Here is a 17,267-nt window from a genome sequence, read left to right on the forward strand (position 1 = left end):
CCGTTTCCATTTTTTGCTAAAAATCATTACGGCAAAACATTGGCTCATTTGTTTCTCTTTGTATCCCCTTCCTCCATCAGATTAAATGAATGCTATGAATCATTTTAGCTCAAGAAGCTATCAAATTGTGTGTTTTTTTTCATTTGTTCTAATTATACAATTATCATGAACATTCATTATCCAATTTTATTTCGCAGTATTTTTCACCAAAAGCTTTAATACAATGCCAATATTTGACTTCTCCGTCCTTTTTTTTTTTAAAAAAAAAACCTCACTCTGAATCCCATTTTAATGAAAAATGCCAGAAATATAAATATCGTCTTCACAGGGAGTATATAATGAATATTCTAGTTTTTCAGCACATTAATTGGTAGCACTAAATGTTCCAGGCACTGTCTACAGGCATTGTAGCAGATGCTTGGTCCTCGAATTCTGATCCAAATTGAATTGACTCAAAAAATAAAGACAGCCAGGCTCATACCAAAAAATAAATAAAAAATGACAGGTGCTCTAACACATTATACTCTCGTTCCCACTTAGATGCAAACAATTAGATATGAGGGCTGTGTAGGACATTATATATTTAGATGTAGGCAGCTCAAATGTAGGCAGTTGGAACTCAGCTTGTGCTAAATAAAGGGTTAATTATAATATTATAGCAGTGGTTCCAAGTACTTTAACTCCCCCACCTACCTGTTTGATGGCTATATTTATGAGGACTCAAGAACCAAGTATTTGGCCCAATTTTTAGCTACAGTTAATTTCTGGTACATACAACAGAAAACAAAGCATTAATATGCTGGCAGAAGCAGAGAGAACAAGAAAACAGTATTTTAAGAATTGTTTGTTGTTGTTAAAATTAGTTAGCTACTTTATCTTGCCTAGGCAACCCAGAATGGCAAATAAACAACCCCATATAGATACATTAAAACAGAGTGGAAAAGAAATACTTTTAAAAAATCCAACTTACTTCCAAAAGGCCTCAGATGGTTAAAGGCAAAAGTCTTGTTCATAGAGAAAAGTTTTCATCTGGCACCATGGTGCAAAACTAGTATCAAATTGACATTGTTACATCCAAACTAGGCCTTAGGGAATTTATATAGCACTTTTTAGTGTTCATAGCACTTTATTATCTGGTTGTAAATTTTACAACAACTCTGTAAACTACGTTGTCTTCAGCATCCTTGTCCTATTGCTTATGTAGAGGCCAAGGCTAAGAAGGTCATGCCTTACTCTAAGCCAGTGTTTCCCAACCTTTTTTGGGCAAAGGCACACTTGTTTCATGAAAAAAATCTCAAGGCACACCACCATTAGAAAATGTTTAAAAAATTAACTCTGTGCCTATATTGACTACCCTATTTTTCGCCCTATAGGACGCACCGGCCCATAGGACGTACCTAGATTTTGGGGGGGAAATAAAGGGGAAAAAATTATTTCCCCCCCACGCGGGGCTGGGGCGGGAGAAGCCCGAGCTTCCCCCGACCCCAGCCCCCAGAATGGGAGCCAGAGTGGCTCCCGGAGCTTGCGGGACTGGGGGTGGGGGAAGCCCGAGCTTCCCCCGCCCCCAGCCCCCAGAAAGGGTCCGAGAGCGATGGCGAAGGTGAGCGCACCTTTGCCATTGCTCCCGGAGCTTGCAGGAGCTGGGGGTGGTGGAAGCCCGAGCTTCCCCCGCCCCCAGCCGCCAGAATGGGAGCCAGAGTGGCTCCCGGAGCTTGCGGGACTGGGGGTGGGGGAAGCCCGAGCTTCCCCCGCCCCCAGCCCCCAGAAAGGGTCCGAGAGCGATGGCGAAGGTGAGCGCACCTTTGCCATTGCTCCCGGAGCTTGCAGGAGCTGGGGGTGGTGGAAGCCCGAGCTTCCCCCGCCCCCAGCCGCCAGAGCAGGTCAGAGAGCGATGGCGAAGGTGTGCGCACCTTCGGCATCGCTCTGGGACCTTGCGCGGGCTGGGGGCGGGGGAAGCCGGAGCTTCTCCCGTCCCCAGCCCGCAGAGCAGGTCGGAGAGCGATAGCGAAGGTGTGCGCACCTTCGGCATCGCTCTGTGACCTTGCGCGGGCTGGGGGCGGGGGAAGCCGGAGCTTCTCCCGTCCCCAGCCCGCAGAGCAGGTTGGAGAGCGATGGCGAAGGTGTGCGCACCTTCGGCATCGCTCTGGGACCTTGCGCGGGCTGGGGGCGGGGGAAGCCGGAGCTTCTCCCGTCCCCAGCCCGCAGAGCAGGTCGGAGAGCGATGGCGAAGGTGTGCGCACCTTCGGCATCGCTCTGGGACCTTGCGCGGGCTGGGGGCGGGGGAAGCCGGAGCTTCTCCCGTCCCCAGCCCGCAGAGCAGGTCGGAGAGCGATGGCGAAGGTGTGCGCACCTTCGCCATCGCTCTGGGACCTTGCGCGGGCTGGGGGCGGGGGAAGCTGGAGCTTCTCCCGTCCCCAGCCCGCAGAGCAGGTCGGAGAGCGATGGCGAAGGTGTGCGCACCTTCGCCATCGCTCTGGGACCTTGCGCGGGCTGGGGGCGGGGGAAGCCGGAGCTTCTCCCGTCCCCAGCCCGCAGAGCAGGTCGGAGAGCGATGGCGAAGGTGTGCGCACCTTCGCCATCGCTCTGGGACCTTGCGCGGGCTGGGGGCGGGGGAAGCCGGAGCTTCTCCCGTCCCCAGCCCGCAGAGCAGGTCGGAGAGCGATGGCGAAGGTGTGCGCACCTTCGCCATCGCTCTGGGACCTTGCGCGGGCTGGGGGCGGGGGAAGCCGGAGCTTCTCCCGTCCCCAGCCCGCAGAGCAGGTCGGAGAGCGATGGCGAAGGTGTGCGCACCTTCGCCATCGCTCTGGGACCTTGCGCGGGCTGGGGGCGGGGGAAGCCGGAGCTTCCCCCCTCCCCAGCCCCCCGAACCGGTCAGAGAGCGATGGCGATGGTGTGCGCACGTTCGCCATCGCTCTCGGGGCTTGGGAGGCTGCGGGCGGGGGAAGCTGGAGTTTCCCCCGACCCCAGCCCCCCGAACGGGTTGGAGAGCGATGGCAAAGGTGCGTGCAGCTTTGGCATCGCTCTGGGAGCTTGCGCGGAGCTTGCGCGGCTGGGGGGATAGCTTCCTTAAGCCTGGGGAGCCTCCCTCCCACGGCACACTAGGCAACGTCTCACGGCACACTAGTGTGCCGCGGAACACCGGTTGGGAAACACTGCTCTAAGCCTACTTGTCAGTTCATACCTGCAGATAGATTTGAACTGGGGACTACCACAATCATAGCTCAACTCCTTTGCTAATACATTCTATAGTACTTGCTGCATGATGTGCAAAGCATAATTGGCTCAATCTTTCTTCTATTCAAATAAGAACTGATCTTTTTTTTTTTTGCTCAGCTCCCTGTGTTATTTTAAATTAACATCTAGGTCATTCTTTTAAAAAATTGTTTAAAAATGTCATCAGCTGCTGGTGAAAATAATTCTTGATTCCACAAGCATGTGAAAATTCACTTTTTGCTTACTTATATACTCCTCCTGCAAATAAGAAGATGGGTTTATTACTCTATTACACTCAAAATAGAGTAATATCAGATACATTTTAATTGAGCTCATTTAAAAAGTGTACATTGAATACAATTAAACCCTAATTCTACCCCTAATGCCACATATTTGCTACCTTAATCTAGGCCTGGGCTAGTCAGTGTACTGAAAGTATCAATTTTTTTTGCTGAACCAGTCTCAATTTTAAAGCTAAAGAAACATTCTGTATGGGTTCTAAAACCATGTTCCATTACACCTCACCATTAAATATTTTTTTCCAAAAGATGCATGAATGGCTTGCATAACTAATTTTTTCTCTTTCAAGCCTCCAATAAACTTTTATAAACAATAGTTACAGATTTAGTTCTGAGGAAGATCCAGTTAGTCCTTCGAGAAACTTCAGTGGGAGGGTTTCAGCATCTTCCAATCTGCATTTTCTATTTTCACAGAAAATCCAAAAAGTAAAAACAAACAAACAAAAAACACCAATGAAAGATCCAGATTGTATGGGAGGAAAATATGGGATTTTATTTTGAGGAGGATGACATTGTGTTGTTGCTGCAAAACATTTGCATGAAGGAGAAGCACAGAGTTTATAACAAACTACAGGGTGGAAGCACCCCGAGAGTAATGACATTTTGTGTGGGTTTGGAAAAAGTGACAATTTCTGGTTAGTTAAAAATAGAAACAAAAGCTGACTGTTTCTTCATGGCTGTGCTGAAGAAGTAGAGGGGAGAGGGAGCACACAAGACCAAGGCTCACACAGTCTCATAAAGGTGAACTACAGGTTGATGTTACATCTGAACAAATCCATTATGACAGCATTCTTCCTGTGGCTGAAGAATTCCTCTGACATATGGCTTCTTTTCCTTTTCTTCAGAGAGAAATGCCAATGCATTAAATAGCTATTTAAAATTCTGCAAAAATTGTCCTATACTATTTTCTGGATAAGGGACGCGGGTTGTGCTGTGGGTTAAACCACAGAGCCTAGGACTTGCTGATCAGAAGGTGGGTGGTTCAAATCCCCACGACGGGGTGAACTGCTGTTGCTCGGTCCCTGCTCCTGCCAACCTAGCAGTTCGAAAGCACGTCAAAGTGCAAGTAGATAAATAGGTACTGTTTTGGTGGGAAGGTAAACGGCGTTTCCATGCGCTGCTCTGGTTTGCCAGAAACGGATTAGTCATGCTGGCCACATGATCTGGAAGTTGTACGCCGGCTCCCTCAGCCAATAAAGCGAGATGAGCGCCGCAACCCCAGAGTCGGTCACGACGGGACCTAATGGTCAGGGGTCCCTTTACCTTTACCTATTTTCTGGATACAGCAGAATAATTTTGATCACTATCACTCATTACAAACAGGGTAATTTATTTTACAAATTTGCCCCCCCCAAGTGAACTTTTCTTACAAATGTATTGCCCCATGAAATCTAATCTTTTTTTTGTTTTCATGTTTCTATGCTCTCTGTTTTAGTTACAAAATCTGTAACGAAGGTAGAAAGAAGGTTAAAAAAAATAGAAACTTCTGATGCATATTCCGAGCCTCATAATGTAATGTGAACATCTTTGGGAAAGTGGGTATTATGTCCTTAACTTACCCTTGTAGAGAAAGAGAATCTCTCCTGTTGAGATAAAATCCTCTTATGAGACATTTATTTTTAGTACAGCTCAAAATAATGCCCTAGAGCATAATGCAAAATAAAATTTTGTTGAGTCCTAATAATTTTTATTCTTTTGTGATGCATTTTGAACTCCAAGAACAGAGACCGCCGTAGAAATAATACTTCTATGGCATATTTCTATTACAATTCAGGCCCAAAGCCCTGCTATAAAGTCTGATTACAGACTTGCAGCTGTCCTGTTGGGGCAGTTAAACTTCCATTAGTTAATAAGTTCACGCGAGTCTTTTGCAAGCTTTAATTACATATGCTTTTAAAGGTAAAGCCGATGTGTTTGTGCTGGATATGAAAAGGGAGGTGAAAGCAGTATAGGACAGGGGTGCCCAAACTTTTTTCAAAGAGGGCCAGATATGATGGAGTGAACATACGTGAGGGCCGGCCAAAGTTTTTTTTTAGGATTGAAGCTTTTTTTAAAAAAACAACAAACCAATTTTACCCCAGGACATATATTGCCATGGGGGCTGGATTAAATCAATCGGCAGGCCGGATTAGGCCCCCTAAATGAACTTTGGACATGCCAGGTATAGAAAGTCCTTTCATTTCCATACGTTTGCTTTTATCACCTGATATGTCCTACGCTTCCTGTTCTCTTCACCTTTCTGAGTTTATTACCTTCAATTTCACAGCACTCTTTTATTGAACTACTATGTCCATTCTACATTGATTCCACTAATGTCTGGGAACTCCATAAAGCCTAGCTCTAAACTTTGTTTCCTGTGAAGCCTTTGGCCCAGCACCATAGTCCTTTAACTTTTAGTGCATCCTTTATTTCCCAATCTTTCCCTTCCCTGTTTCCTTCATCTTCCTCCTCACTGCCTAAATTTAGTTCACAAGCATCTTGTTTGGGGCAGTGATGTATCTTGGTTTTGTCACTCTGGAAAGCACTTTGAATGCTGATGACACTACATTTTTGCAGGCAAAGGAGAGGTCACAATATTGCATCTCTGTAAATATTAGAACTGTTGAGAAAATCTAAAGATCTACTGGTCAGCTAGTTTCACCCCCCCCCCCAAGGGGTCTTTTGACTTGAACAGCAGCCCTCCATAGCAAACTGCCTTTAAAACTAGATGGAGTTTTAAAAGTAGTTTGGTATGGAGCATGATTATTTGTTTTTCAGAGTAGAAGATGTGGAAAGTCAAACTGGAGTCATAACAATTCCTAAGTAGTAATTTGGACCTCAAAAACTATCTAGAGTACTATTGTTTGGAATCAGTTAATTCAAAAGTAGCTTTTATAGAAGTATATTCTTTTATAATATCTGGTTATTCAGCTTTCTTTCCTTTTCTTTAGCAAGCACAATTATGCTATAATGTCACTGAATGGATGTCTGTAATAAGACTTTTTAGTGCTTTGTTAGGTCTATAATAAGCACAAAAAAGTAACCGTAGATGGGTTTGACATTAAATGTGAGGCTTGCATAATGACAACAATCACTGTATTTAGCAAAGGGGGGAAACCACCTACAAAGAGCAATCTGATTGATTATATTGATCCTCAAATGCATAATTACTTTTTGAACCACTAGTTAAAACAATGAGCATTTATCACCAGCAGGCAACTCCATTACACCAGAGCTGCCTCCTGTGCCCTATGTTGTCATTAATTGTTGTGTCATGTGAATAGTAGCGACACATTAAGATATGCCACCTGGGGCATTTTGATGGTTTTCTCTCCTCACTTAAAAAAATATTTGGCATGGAGATGCTGTTTGAATTATTTGGACAAAATTAAGAATGTAATTAAATATAGCAAATATATAAAAGAAAAGTAAGATTTAATTTTAGCCACAATATTTTGAACTCCATTCTGTAGGGTGAGAGGTCTAATGCAAAATTTTGTAAATGGCAAGTGTTTTGAGGGACAGATTTAGCTGTGACTCTTCGGTGTGGTTTCTTTTTTGAGAACGGGAGATTTTTGAAAGGACCATGATTATCACAGTACAAATGAGTAGCTCTCCACTTTTTGGTGTGGGAGGGTTTTACATATTACACCCACCAACAAGATCTTCATATCCTTATGATGGGGCTTTGTGCTACAGTGGTAGCTCGGGTTAAGAACTTAATTCCTTCCGGAGGTCTGTTCTTAACCTGAAATTGTTCTTAACCTGAAGCACCACTTTAGCTAATGGGGCCTGCTGCTGCCTTGCCGCCGGAACACAATTTCTGTTCTCATCCTGAAGCAAAGTTCTTAACCCGAGGTAATATTTCTGGGTTAGTGGAGTCTATAACCTGAAGCGTATGTAACCTGAAGCGTATGTAACCCGAGGTACCACTGTATATGATTATCCTAGTGATATTTGCCAAAGAGAATACATGTGTTATTCAGAGCAAGGAGAATCACGTAATCGCTGCTGTTTGCTGGCTGTTCCCTACTTGGCTGCAGAAGAAATTCCTATTAGAGTCATCAAATTTCATTAGGATGTTTTTCTATGCCATAGCTTCTAAATTGAGTGGAAAAGAAATGCTGTCAATATCTGAAATGGGTCATGTCTATAATTGTGAAGTAACAGACAGAAATAAAAACCACAGGACATAGTGTAAATATTTTCTTTATGTTCCTGGTGATTTAACATGCTTATGGAATTGAAGGAGAGTAACCTGAGGGCTGCCCATTTATCATATATCATATTTCAGTAGGGACTACAAAAAGTAAAAATATAGCTAATGAAGATTATTTGTGCTTCAGTCTTAACCACACTTACCCAGAAGTAAATGCTGCTGTATTTAAGAAGGCTTGTTCCCAATAAGTGTGTTTAGGTTTGTAGCATTACTAAACAAGCATTTCCAGACTGTAGAGTCCAGTGACATGAGTTCCTGTGAAGGAATGAGCTCCCCCCCCCAAAAAAAAACGCACATTGTAGGCATGCCACATCGCCCAATCCAAACTGAGACCATGGGGGCGAGGGCAGCAAGAGTTATGTCCCACTACCCTCTCAGATCTGATCTGGATCAGGAACTCGGTCAAGCAGTTTGTGAAATAAAATGCTTGAACTCAAGGGCTAAGCCATGGCTGAGAATTACTTACTTACAGCTTAAAAGATAAAGGTAAAGGGACGCCTGACCATTAAGTCCAGTAGCGGATGACTCTGGGGTTGCGACGCTCATTCTGTCGCGGGGATTTGAACTGCCGACCATCTGATCGGCAAGCCCTAGGCTCTGTAGTTTAGACCACAGTGCCACCTGAGTCCCTTTTACTTACAGCTTAACCTGAAATTAATATCATGTAAAACTTAACAGCTCCATAAAGGATGGGATTCGATTGGTTAAGGGAGCATCTCTGATTGAATTACAGTTCTGTTAAAATGGTTGCTTACAGATGGTAAATGATCAGGTCATTCACAGCATGTGCAGGGCTGCTGAGAGGAGAATACAGAGGCCACTGATGTCCTTGGCTCACAAATAGCTGGAGGCCCTGACTCTGAGATTTCTTTTTCTTTTTTTAAGTAAGTGAATGCACCTTATGAAAGTGAAGATATGAGGCAAAATGTACATCTAAGCAGTATCTGTGAGAAGATGTGCCAGTCTGTCTACTCCCACCTTTCAGTGTTTTTAACTAATGAATATTAGCTAATGAACTTCAATCAAAGTTAAAGCTTTGATTAATGAGTGAATTGTTTGCATGCCAGGTGATAGGAATCCTTCAGATCCTACAGAGCTTACTATTGTGTTTCCTGCTTCTAGTCCTTAGAGTCTTCATAATCCTAAAGACCAGATTTCCCCTTGTCTCCTGTTGCCCTTCCTTTCTTCCCAGCAACTAGGATACACTTTACTGTGGTGGGTTCATCTGAGATCAGATACTCACTAGAATTTATGTTGTGCAAATACACAGTAAGTGTGGGTAAATGTTAAAGAACCCCCACTCCCTGCAACTGGCAAATGCAAAAGGTGAGACCTTTGCAGATAAGCTTAGCCGTGACTCCTGCCGTGCAGGAGCTGAAGTCCAGGCACATATTAACTTTAATGGGTCTTACTCCCTGGGAAGTTAAGGTGGGCGCATGAATGCAGTAATTAGGCCTGAATAGATTTGCTTGAAACCTCAGAGTTATGCTAATTCGCAGGATGATGGTAAATAAAAACATGACGCTTTATAATGCAAAGATGTATCACTGGTTAAAGGAAGCAAAACTTGATACAACCATTTTATACACCCTTCCGTATTGTTTAAGGATTGAGGGGTTGGTCTGGATGATTCCTGTGGGTTCCCACTAAGCTTCTAGTTTTGTATCTGCAAGACTGTACTCTGTAGTAGAAGGTGCAGTCATTCCTCAGGTTAAAGACGCTTCAGGTTGAGCGTTTTCAGGTTGCGTTCCACAACGACCCAGAAGTAACGGAACGGGTTACTTCCAGATTTCGCCACTTGCACATGCGCTGACACTCAAAATGATGTCACACGCATGCTCAGAAGCGGCAAATCGTGACCCGCAGATGTGCAGAGGCAGGTTGCGTTCTGCTCAGGATGCAAACGGGGCTCCAGAACGGATCCCATTCACATCCAGATGTACCACTGTACTGTTAAATTTTGCTAATGTAATGGGCCTGGCTAAGTCAGTTAGGAATCCATTTACATGTTTAAAGAATTGGTCAGATACATATGTGTTGCTATGGCAACAACTGGCTGATAAAGCTCTTCCAGTATGATGTAGGCCTCCCCTGACCTGGCTGTTGGCCATGTCATCTTGTAGGTAGGAAAACAATAGCCTAGCCTTTCTTTCAATAGAGTTAGCCTTTGTTTCAGTCTGCTTGAGAGCTGGGAAGACACACTTTCAATTTGCAAAGCTTACTCATTAAAATTCTAGGAACTTCATAAAATCATTTTACTCTTTTTAATCAATATTAATCATTTTACTCAATATTAAAATATTGTACTCAAAACTATCTCTTGTGATCCGCTGCATTGTATGAATTGAATCCAGGGAAAGGCAGATAGGAGTTGCTTTGGCACCCTCTCCAAAGAATCTGAATCACATATTTCAGTTCCAATTATAGAATTGTCTCTATTGTACAGTATTGTTTTATACAGTTTTTGAAGTAAACCACTTGGAGGCCTACTGGCAAAGGGAGATATATAGAACTCATGAATAAATAAAATACACATAAATATTAAACCATTTGTACTAGTAGTGATCCAGAATGTTATGGCCTTGCACTGAGTGAAACAATGACTTGTAAGAGTTAATTTGCTGTTGTGCTACGATCAGCACAATTTTGGAATCAATCAAATGCTAAACACATGTTGTAGCCAATACTATTGGCTCATTTTGTTGAAAAGTCACATACTATAAGCTTCTATACATTATTTTAGAATTCCGCCATTTCTGCGGTTTTTCTTGAGGCCATGGTTTTATAGTGCCCAGTGGGCTGCCTCCAGTTAAATAAAAGCAATAAATAAATATATTTTATCCCTTTCCTCGTCAGTGCTTATAAAATTTTATTGCCAGTTTTACATTCCCATTTTCCTACATAGAAAGCAGTCTAGTAATGAATTCTCCTAGCGAACACCAAATTACCTTAAATGCTATGAAAAAGATATCAAGGGGATACTAAGCTATAAAAAGCTATGTGGAGTTACTAAATCATTACCAAAGAGCCAAAGTGTTCATATTTCAGTGGCTTGTTCATGCAGCAGTTTGAAAACATGCATTCTATTGCAACCTAGTGTCCTCCAGAAGTTTTGGGCTACCATCTTCCAAATGGGAGTCGGTAGTTCAAAACATCTGGTAAAGAAGCAGCAAATGGGTACAGACTATTATATGGCACACCTTGTTAATTAAAACAGCAGAACTTTATATTTGTTGGTTTTCTTTTCCATTCTGCTTCATTTTACTTGGGAAATGGCAGCTGAGCTTTACTTTTTAATATCCATGTTTTGATGTCATAATTCCTTAGGCCCTCAGTGAAATTATTATTTTTTGTGTTTGTGTTTCCCCCTAGAATGGCTTCACTCCTTTATACATGGCAGCTCAAGAGAACCACATTGAAGTAGTGAAATATCTTCTTGAAAATGGAGCCAACCAGAGCACTGCTACTGAGGTACAGTACTTGGATCTTTTATTTACAGGTCTTTCTATAGGCTTTTTCTTTTTCTTTTATAAAACCGTGAAGATGAATCTGCGTGGTACACGCTCCTGTTTCTTAGTTCAGCCTGACTTCTCTTAAGAGCAGCCTCAAATGCTGTCATTGGGAAGGAGGGGCTGCTTAATCCTTTCTTTCTTGCCCTTCACTTGCTCAAAATGATTATTACCTCAGGCTGTTCCCTCATCTGCAAGGGGAAAGATGTGCAACTTTCCCTCAACTGTTGAGATAACAGCTGGCGGGGGGGGGGCATTCTGAGCACACATCATGCAATAAGGGAAAGGGTTATGCAGCATCTTCCACCCTCGTCCATTGTTCTTCCATTCCCAATGGAAGATTTCAAGCTGCTTTTCAGTTAAAAGAGCCATCACAGAAAAGAAATAGATGACTGTGTGTAACCTGTAGTCTGGCCCTCAGGTCTTAGAAAACTTCAAACACATTGTTTTCACACCTTGACTCCAGCCAGTTCCTTAATCTCCAGTTTTCTTAGAGGGCCCTGTTATTCCTTCTCTCTCCATAGAACTATTTTCAACATTCACCAAATGAGATCCCACTTTGGGGCAGATCATCTATAAAGTTACAATATGTTTCACTTTCTGATCATCATGAAGCTTTATCAGGAAAAGTTTGTGAATAAGGAGCATGTTGAGAGCGAGGAAGAAGTCAAGCAGAGCTGAAAGGGATGGTGGTATGGACAGCAGGGGCGCAGACTTATAAAAAATATTGGGGGAGCCCACGAAAGCTCATGAATAATAAATAAGCTCATGAATATGCAAATAAAGTGGCGCCGCCTCCTCGTGAGCGAATAGGGGAGAGCGTGCTGCGCCTATTAATCAGCTCCGAAGGAAATTGGGTGGAGCTTTTGCTCGGGAGGGAGGGCAGGAGGCATGCAGCCCGACCCTGTGCATTTTGGGCTGGGGAGGGGCGGTGGTGGCGCTCTGCTGGAGGGGCGCCCGAGATTATTGGGGGGACGGAGCCCCCCCAAACAAATTTTTGAGGGGGCTCGGGCCCCCTCAGGCCCCATGGAGTCGGCGCCTATGATGGACAGAGTTATAGAGCCTAGGAAGAAGTCAAAAAGTACAGTAAACTAACTCCACTGATGTCACCCAGACTTAGTTACGTTTCTCACTTTTTGCAGAGGCACAGCTCTAATTTAATGATTCCTGGCTACTGTTTGTTCTTTCAGAGGGCTTAGTTTTAATGTATAGAGATTGTGTAATATATATGATGTTAACATGGCATAATGTCACTTGTTCCTAGCTGTACAGGGTGTCACATATTCATTCTATTAGTACCAATTATCACCCAGAGATTATTTCTTCTTGTGGTCTCCCATTTGAAGAGTATTTATTGGTTTAAAACATGTAGCTCATTCTTCATTGTAACAACTATCACAGAGATGGGTTCATAAATAATTTTAAAAATACAACACTTGAAAGCAAATAACATCATCATTATCATCATCATCATCATCATTATTATTATCATCTTAGTAACCAGCAACACAGTAATTCACTAAGGAGGTCCCAGTGTTAATGCTCAGCAAATGCCTGAAAGTTTTAAGTTGGTGCTGCTAATTACTCAGGGCCCACCCTATACCAGTCACTATAATTTCTTTTTAATGTTTTTAATACTGAATTTCAAATCATTGTAATGTGTATGGGGCCCTGCTGATGAAGGGTGGGTAATAAATTTAACTAGTAGTAATATTAGTAGTAAGAGGGAAGGGAGTTCCATACCTTGGGTACCACCACCAAAAAGGCCCTCCCTTCAGGTTATGACAAGGTAACTGCAATGATATTTTGAGTAGCGTAGCCCTTGAAGACCATCAGCTGGTACAGAATTCAGTGGCCCACCTCTTCAGCAGGGCTGCATTAGCAGAAGAACATAATCTCAGAAGAGCCTTGCTGGATCTGACTGGGAGTATTTGAATAAGTTGTCTCCTGCAAGCTGACAGCCCATACTGCTCGTTCCTCATATATAGTATTCAGTGGTCTACTTCCTCTGAGCATTGAGGCTTAGTTTAGCTAGTGCTCTGATATCTGCACTGGATTCCCGTTGTCTTCCAGGCTCCTTGTAAGGCACAGATTATGACCTATGAGACCTAACCCACACTGGCTCAGCAAACCCATAACTCTAACCTCCCACATGTCCCTTCAAAAGTCACAATGTTAACTTAAGTTCTCTCTTCCGCCAACCTACTATTATGGTATTATAATGTCTGCCACAGAAGTACAGTGATACCTCGGGTTACATACACTTCAGGTTACAGACTCCGCTAACCCAGAAATAGTACCTCGAGTTAAGAACTTTGCTTCAGGATGAGAACAGAAATCGTGCTCTGGTGGCGCGGCGGCAGTGGGAGGCCCCATTAGCTAAAGTGGTGCTTCAGGTTAAGAACAGTTTCAGGTTAAGAACGGACCTCCAGAAGGAATTAAGTACTTAACCTGAGGTACCACTGTAAAAACTTAGAAAGTGTTGATCTATGTACAAATCTGCATGTTTTCATGAAGCTCTTCCACTTTTAGCAACCGTGAAAAGTGGTCCCTTATCAGTCCCTGCATTTGTCACCCTCGTCGGCATGGAGTTAACCCACCCCAGGGTATTCAGAATGGTATGACATTTATTAGCATTGCACTCCAGCCAAGCCTGCCTTTGTTAACAGCTGTTTTCTCTATCCTTTCATTCAGCGGATACTATTGCATTTGATGGTGGTTCCTAAAATAATGCTTTCTGTTGCTGGGATGGGCCAGGATCATGTTACTGTTGCAGCTTTGCTAGAGTATGAAATCCTGTGTGGTTGCTAAGCAACAAGGCAGAAACAGCATTTGTAAATGAGTCACTGGCTGATCTTGAAATCCCCAGTTCTCTGCTGTTGTTGTTTAATAATCTACAGTAGATTCCATCTCCCCCCAAACAAACTAATTCATTTCTCTTAAGAATACTGTAATATGATATTGGAGATGTGAGCATGTTCTCCTAGGAATAGCTGTTGTGGGGTCCTCTTTTTAAGACCAAGCTAGTGCTGGAAGCACAGTGAGGTGCCAAATCACATCTTTCCAGGTGGAGCTTAAACAATCCTTCTTTCCAGCCAACACAACTGAGTCTCACCTATTTTGAAAAGACATCTCCTTCTTTTCTCCTGTTGGTCTAACCAAAGGATAGGCTTTCTATAATTTTACCTCAAACAGCTGACACTAGATTGACAACACTAGATAGCAACCATACAGGCTGCAGTCCAGGAATTCATCATTCCTTCTGTATGCCCAGGGGGATTTTGGACTTTAATCCCAAACAGTCCTCCTTCAATTGTATTGCAAGCTGCTTTTGGAATTTGAGCGCACATAGTGAAAATAGAAAGAAACATCGAAAGTTGCCTTATACTGAGTCAGGTCATTAGTCTGTCTAGTTAAGTAATGTATATGTTGACCAGCCGTGGTTCTTCAGGGTTTCATAGAGAGAGCTTTCTCAGCCCTACCTGGGGACTGAAGCTTGAATCTTTTGCTTGCAAAACATGTGTTTTTAGCATGATCAGTTATGCATTGTGAAAGAAAGGATTTGCATTTAAAAAAGGAGAACAGAAGAGTACATTTTGCATATGGTAATTTATACATATAGATGCAAATTTAGAAACATTCACTATAATTTAAACAGAAATACAGTACATCTCACCATAATGGGGAAGACACCAGGGGACTTGTGTGCCTGCTCAGTCTGCTGATCAGGTGTTACTAACTGTTGATGGACAACTTTAGTGCATTGTTGATGTGTATGCTCTCCCTTTTTGTGGCTCCTTAGGACTAGACAGTCCTCAGACAAAGAGCTCCTTCAAATAGAGGCCTGCTCTCTGTAAAAAAGGACACCCTATGTGGTTTACCACTGAGCTGTGGCACATAAGCCTTTACACAAGGGTTCCTATATCCCAGTCCTAACTCAAACATAGGTACCAATGGTCCATATGCATAGACTGGCAGCAGCTCTCCAGCGTTTCAGTCTCTTTCAGCCTTACCTGGAGATGTCAGAGGACCTTGGATGTGAAAAGCAGATGTTTTACTACTGAGTTCTGTCCCTTCCACAAAGATCAGGCTTTTAACCTTCTTTTCAAGGCCTCCAGGAAAATGCACTGAATCTCTGGATGTGAGACATGAAGGAAAGGGACTGGTTCTCTGGACCATCTTTGTGCTTATTTCTCATTCTTCGCCTGGGCTTTTTCTGTTGGCTCCATCTCCATGTCTCCCAGGCTCTACCCTTGACCTGGAGCACATTACCTTATTCTAGCCTGCCAAGCACTCATCTGTTCCGCCCTGTGTTCAACCAGGCAACACCCTTTGAGCTCCAAGGCTCAGTCTTCCACCTGAAGGTCTGAAATTCAACTCTCCCTTCCACATGTTTAAACAAGTGTTCTAAATTGTGTCTAGCAGAAACATTTTCCTGCATCTTCCCCTGAACTGATACAAACTTTTTTCCAACTTTGTTTGCCATGCTTAAATTATAAAGGGTAAAAAATAAGACTTGCCTAGCATGCCATTTCACAACCAAATATTATTATTGCATATGTGAGTTATTAGTTATCGTAATACAGTGGACACTCGGGTTGCACGTTCGCAACCCACAGTGGCGTGTCTGCGCCAGTTGTGATTTGGTGCTTCTGCGCATGCGCAAAGCACAATTCAGCACTTCTGCGCATGCGCGACCTCCGAAACCCGGAAGTAACCCGTTCTGGTGCTTTCGGGTTTTGGAGCGCCCGTAACCTGAAAAAACGCAACCTGAAGCATCCGTAACCCAAGGTATGACTGTACATAATAGTTGATTGGTGACTTCCAATTAATATACAAAAGCTAAATTACAATCATCATCAGTAACTAACAATAAAAAACCACCAGCATAAAAAAAACAATCCCAAAGAGCACCAGCAACATTCAACTGTCAGTGGTATATGGGCCAAATAACTCACCACTGTAACATCAGCCTTGAAAATACCACCTATGTTTTTAACATTATTTTTGAACAGACGTGAAATTCAGTAGTAAATACGTTTGGAGATGGGCCTCTCTGGAGTGTTTGGTGGGTTGCCAGAGTTTAAGATATCGCTAGGTGGCTAATAAAATGTTGCATGTTGAAGTACAACACACCTCTTTGTGGGAGCTCTTTATATGGGTTCTGGCTTCATGTGGAATGTTTTATTTTCTGCTGCAACAGGACGGCTTCACTCCATTGGCGGTTGCATTGCAGCAAGGACACAATCAGGCAGTAGCCATCCTTCTAGAAAATGACACTAAAGGGAAAGTCCGGTTGCCGGCATTGCACATTGCTGCCAGGAAAGATGACACCAAATCAGCAGCTCTTCTGCTCCAGAATGATCACAATGCTGATGTTCAATCTAAGGTAAAAATACGCTTGTTTCCCCCTCCTTGTTCTCCAGTATTGGTAATCGTACTAAAAACTGGGATGTCCAGGGCCTGTTTTGTCCTTTATGCAGGACAAACTCAGATGTATCACTGAGAAGAAACAACAATCTTTAGTAGCTCCTTAAACAATTTAGATGTTTTTCTGCATTCACATGTTGCACTTTTTAAGTGTACATGTAAAACATCTTACATGGTAACCAAAAAAGAAACGTCTACTTTTGTTAAGTGGCGCTATGCAAATAATAATGCTCCTCTTCTAGTAGCTGTTGCTGAAACCTGTATTTGCAATAAAAGCTCTATTGTTTAGTGTAGAACTGCAGGAGGAAACGGGTTAGATTTTCAAAGGCACAAAAATCGCTCTTCAGTTTCTAAGTTTTTCTTTTGCTGACTTTGTAAGGGTGTTTGACAGTTTTTGCATTTGAATATGTAGTCCAATTAACACATGGTTAATATCAAATTCAGTCTTTGTAAATCTGACAATCTTGTGGGGAAGGGGGAAGCTGAAGCAGTGTTGCTGTTGAGTGGGAAACTGGTTTGTGGCCCAAGAGAATGTGGGTTGCATACAGTTAAATTGAATACTGGCTCAGGCTTTCTCCCATAACAACAAAATAATTCATTTCAGCGAACAATTTAGGC

General features: G+C 43.0%; 1 protein-coding gene across 22 annotated transcripts in view; it reads left to right on the plus strand.

The window, feature by feature from the left end:
• ANK2 (ankyrin 2) overlaps window positions 1–17,267 on the plus strand; it is a 322,811-nt gene that overhangs the window by 205,893 nt on the left and 99,651 nt on the right. For all 22 annotated transcript variants that reach the window (XM_083459163.1, XM_083459168.1, XM_083459178.1 and 19 more), the window contains 2 exons: window positions 11,083–11,181; window positions 16,423–16,608. In XM_083459163.1, coding sequence (XP_083315289.1) covers window positions 11,083–11,181; window positions 16,423–16,608 — 285 coding nt within the window. The remainder of the gene's footprint in view (window positions 1–11,082; window positions 11,182–16,422; window positions 16,609–17,267) is intronic.

The sequence above is a fragment of the Podarcis liolepis genome, assembly GCF_965112155.1.
Source record: "Podarcis liolepis genome assembly, chromosome: 9".
Classification (NCBI taxonomy): Eukaryota; Metazoa; Chordata; class Lepidosauria; order Squamata; family Lacertidae; genus Podarcis; species Podarcis liolepis.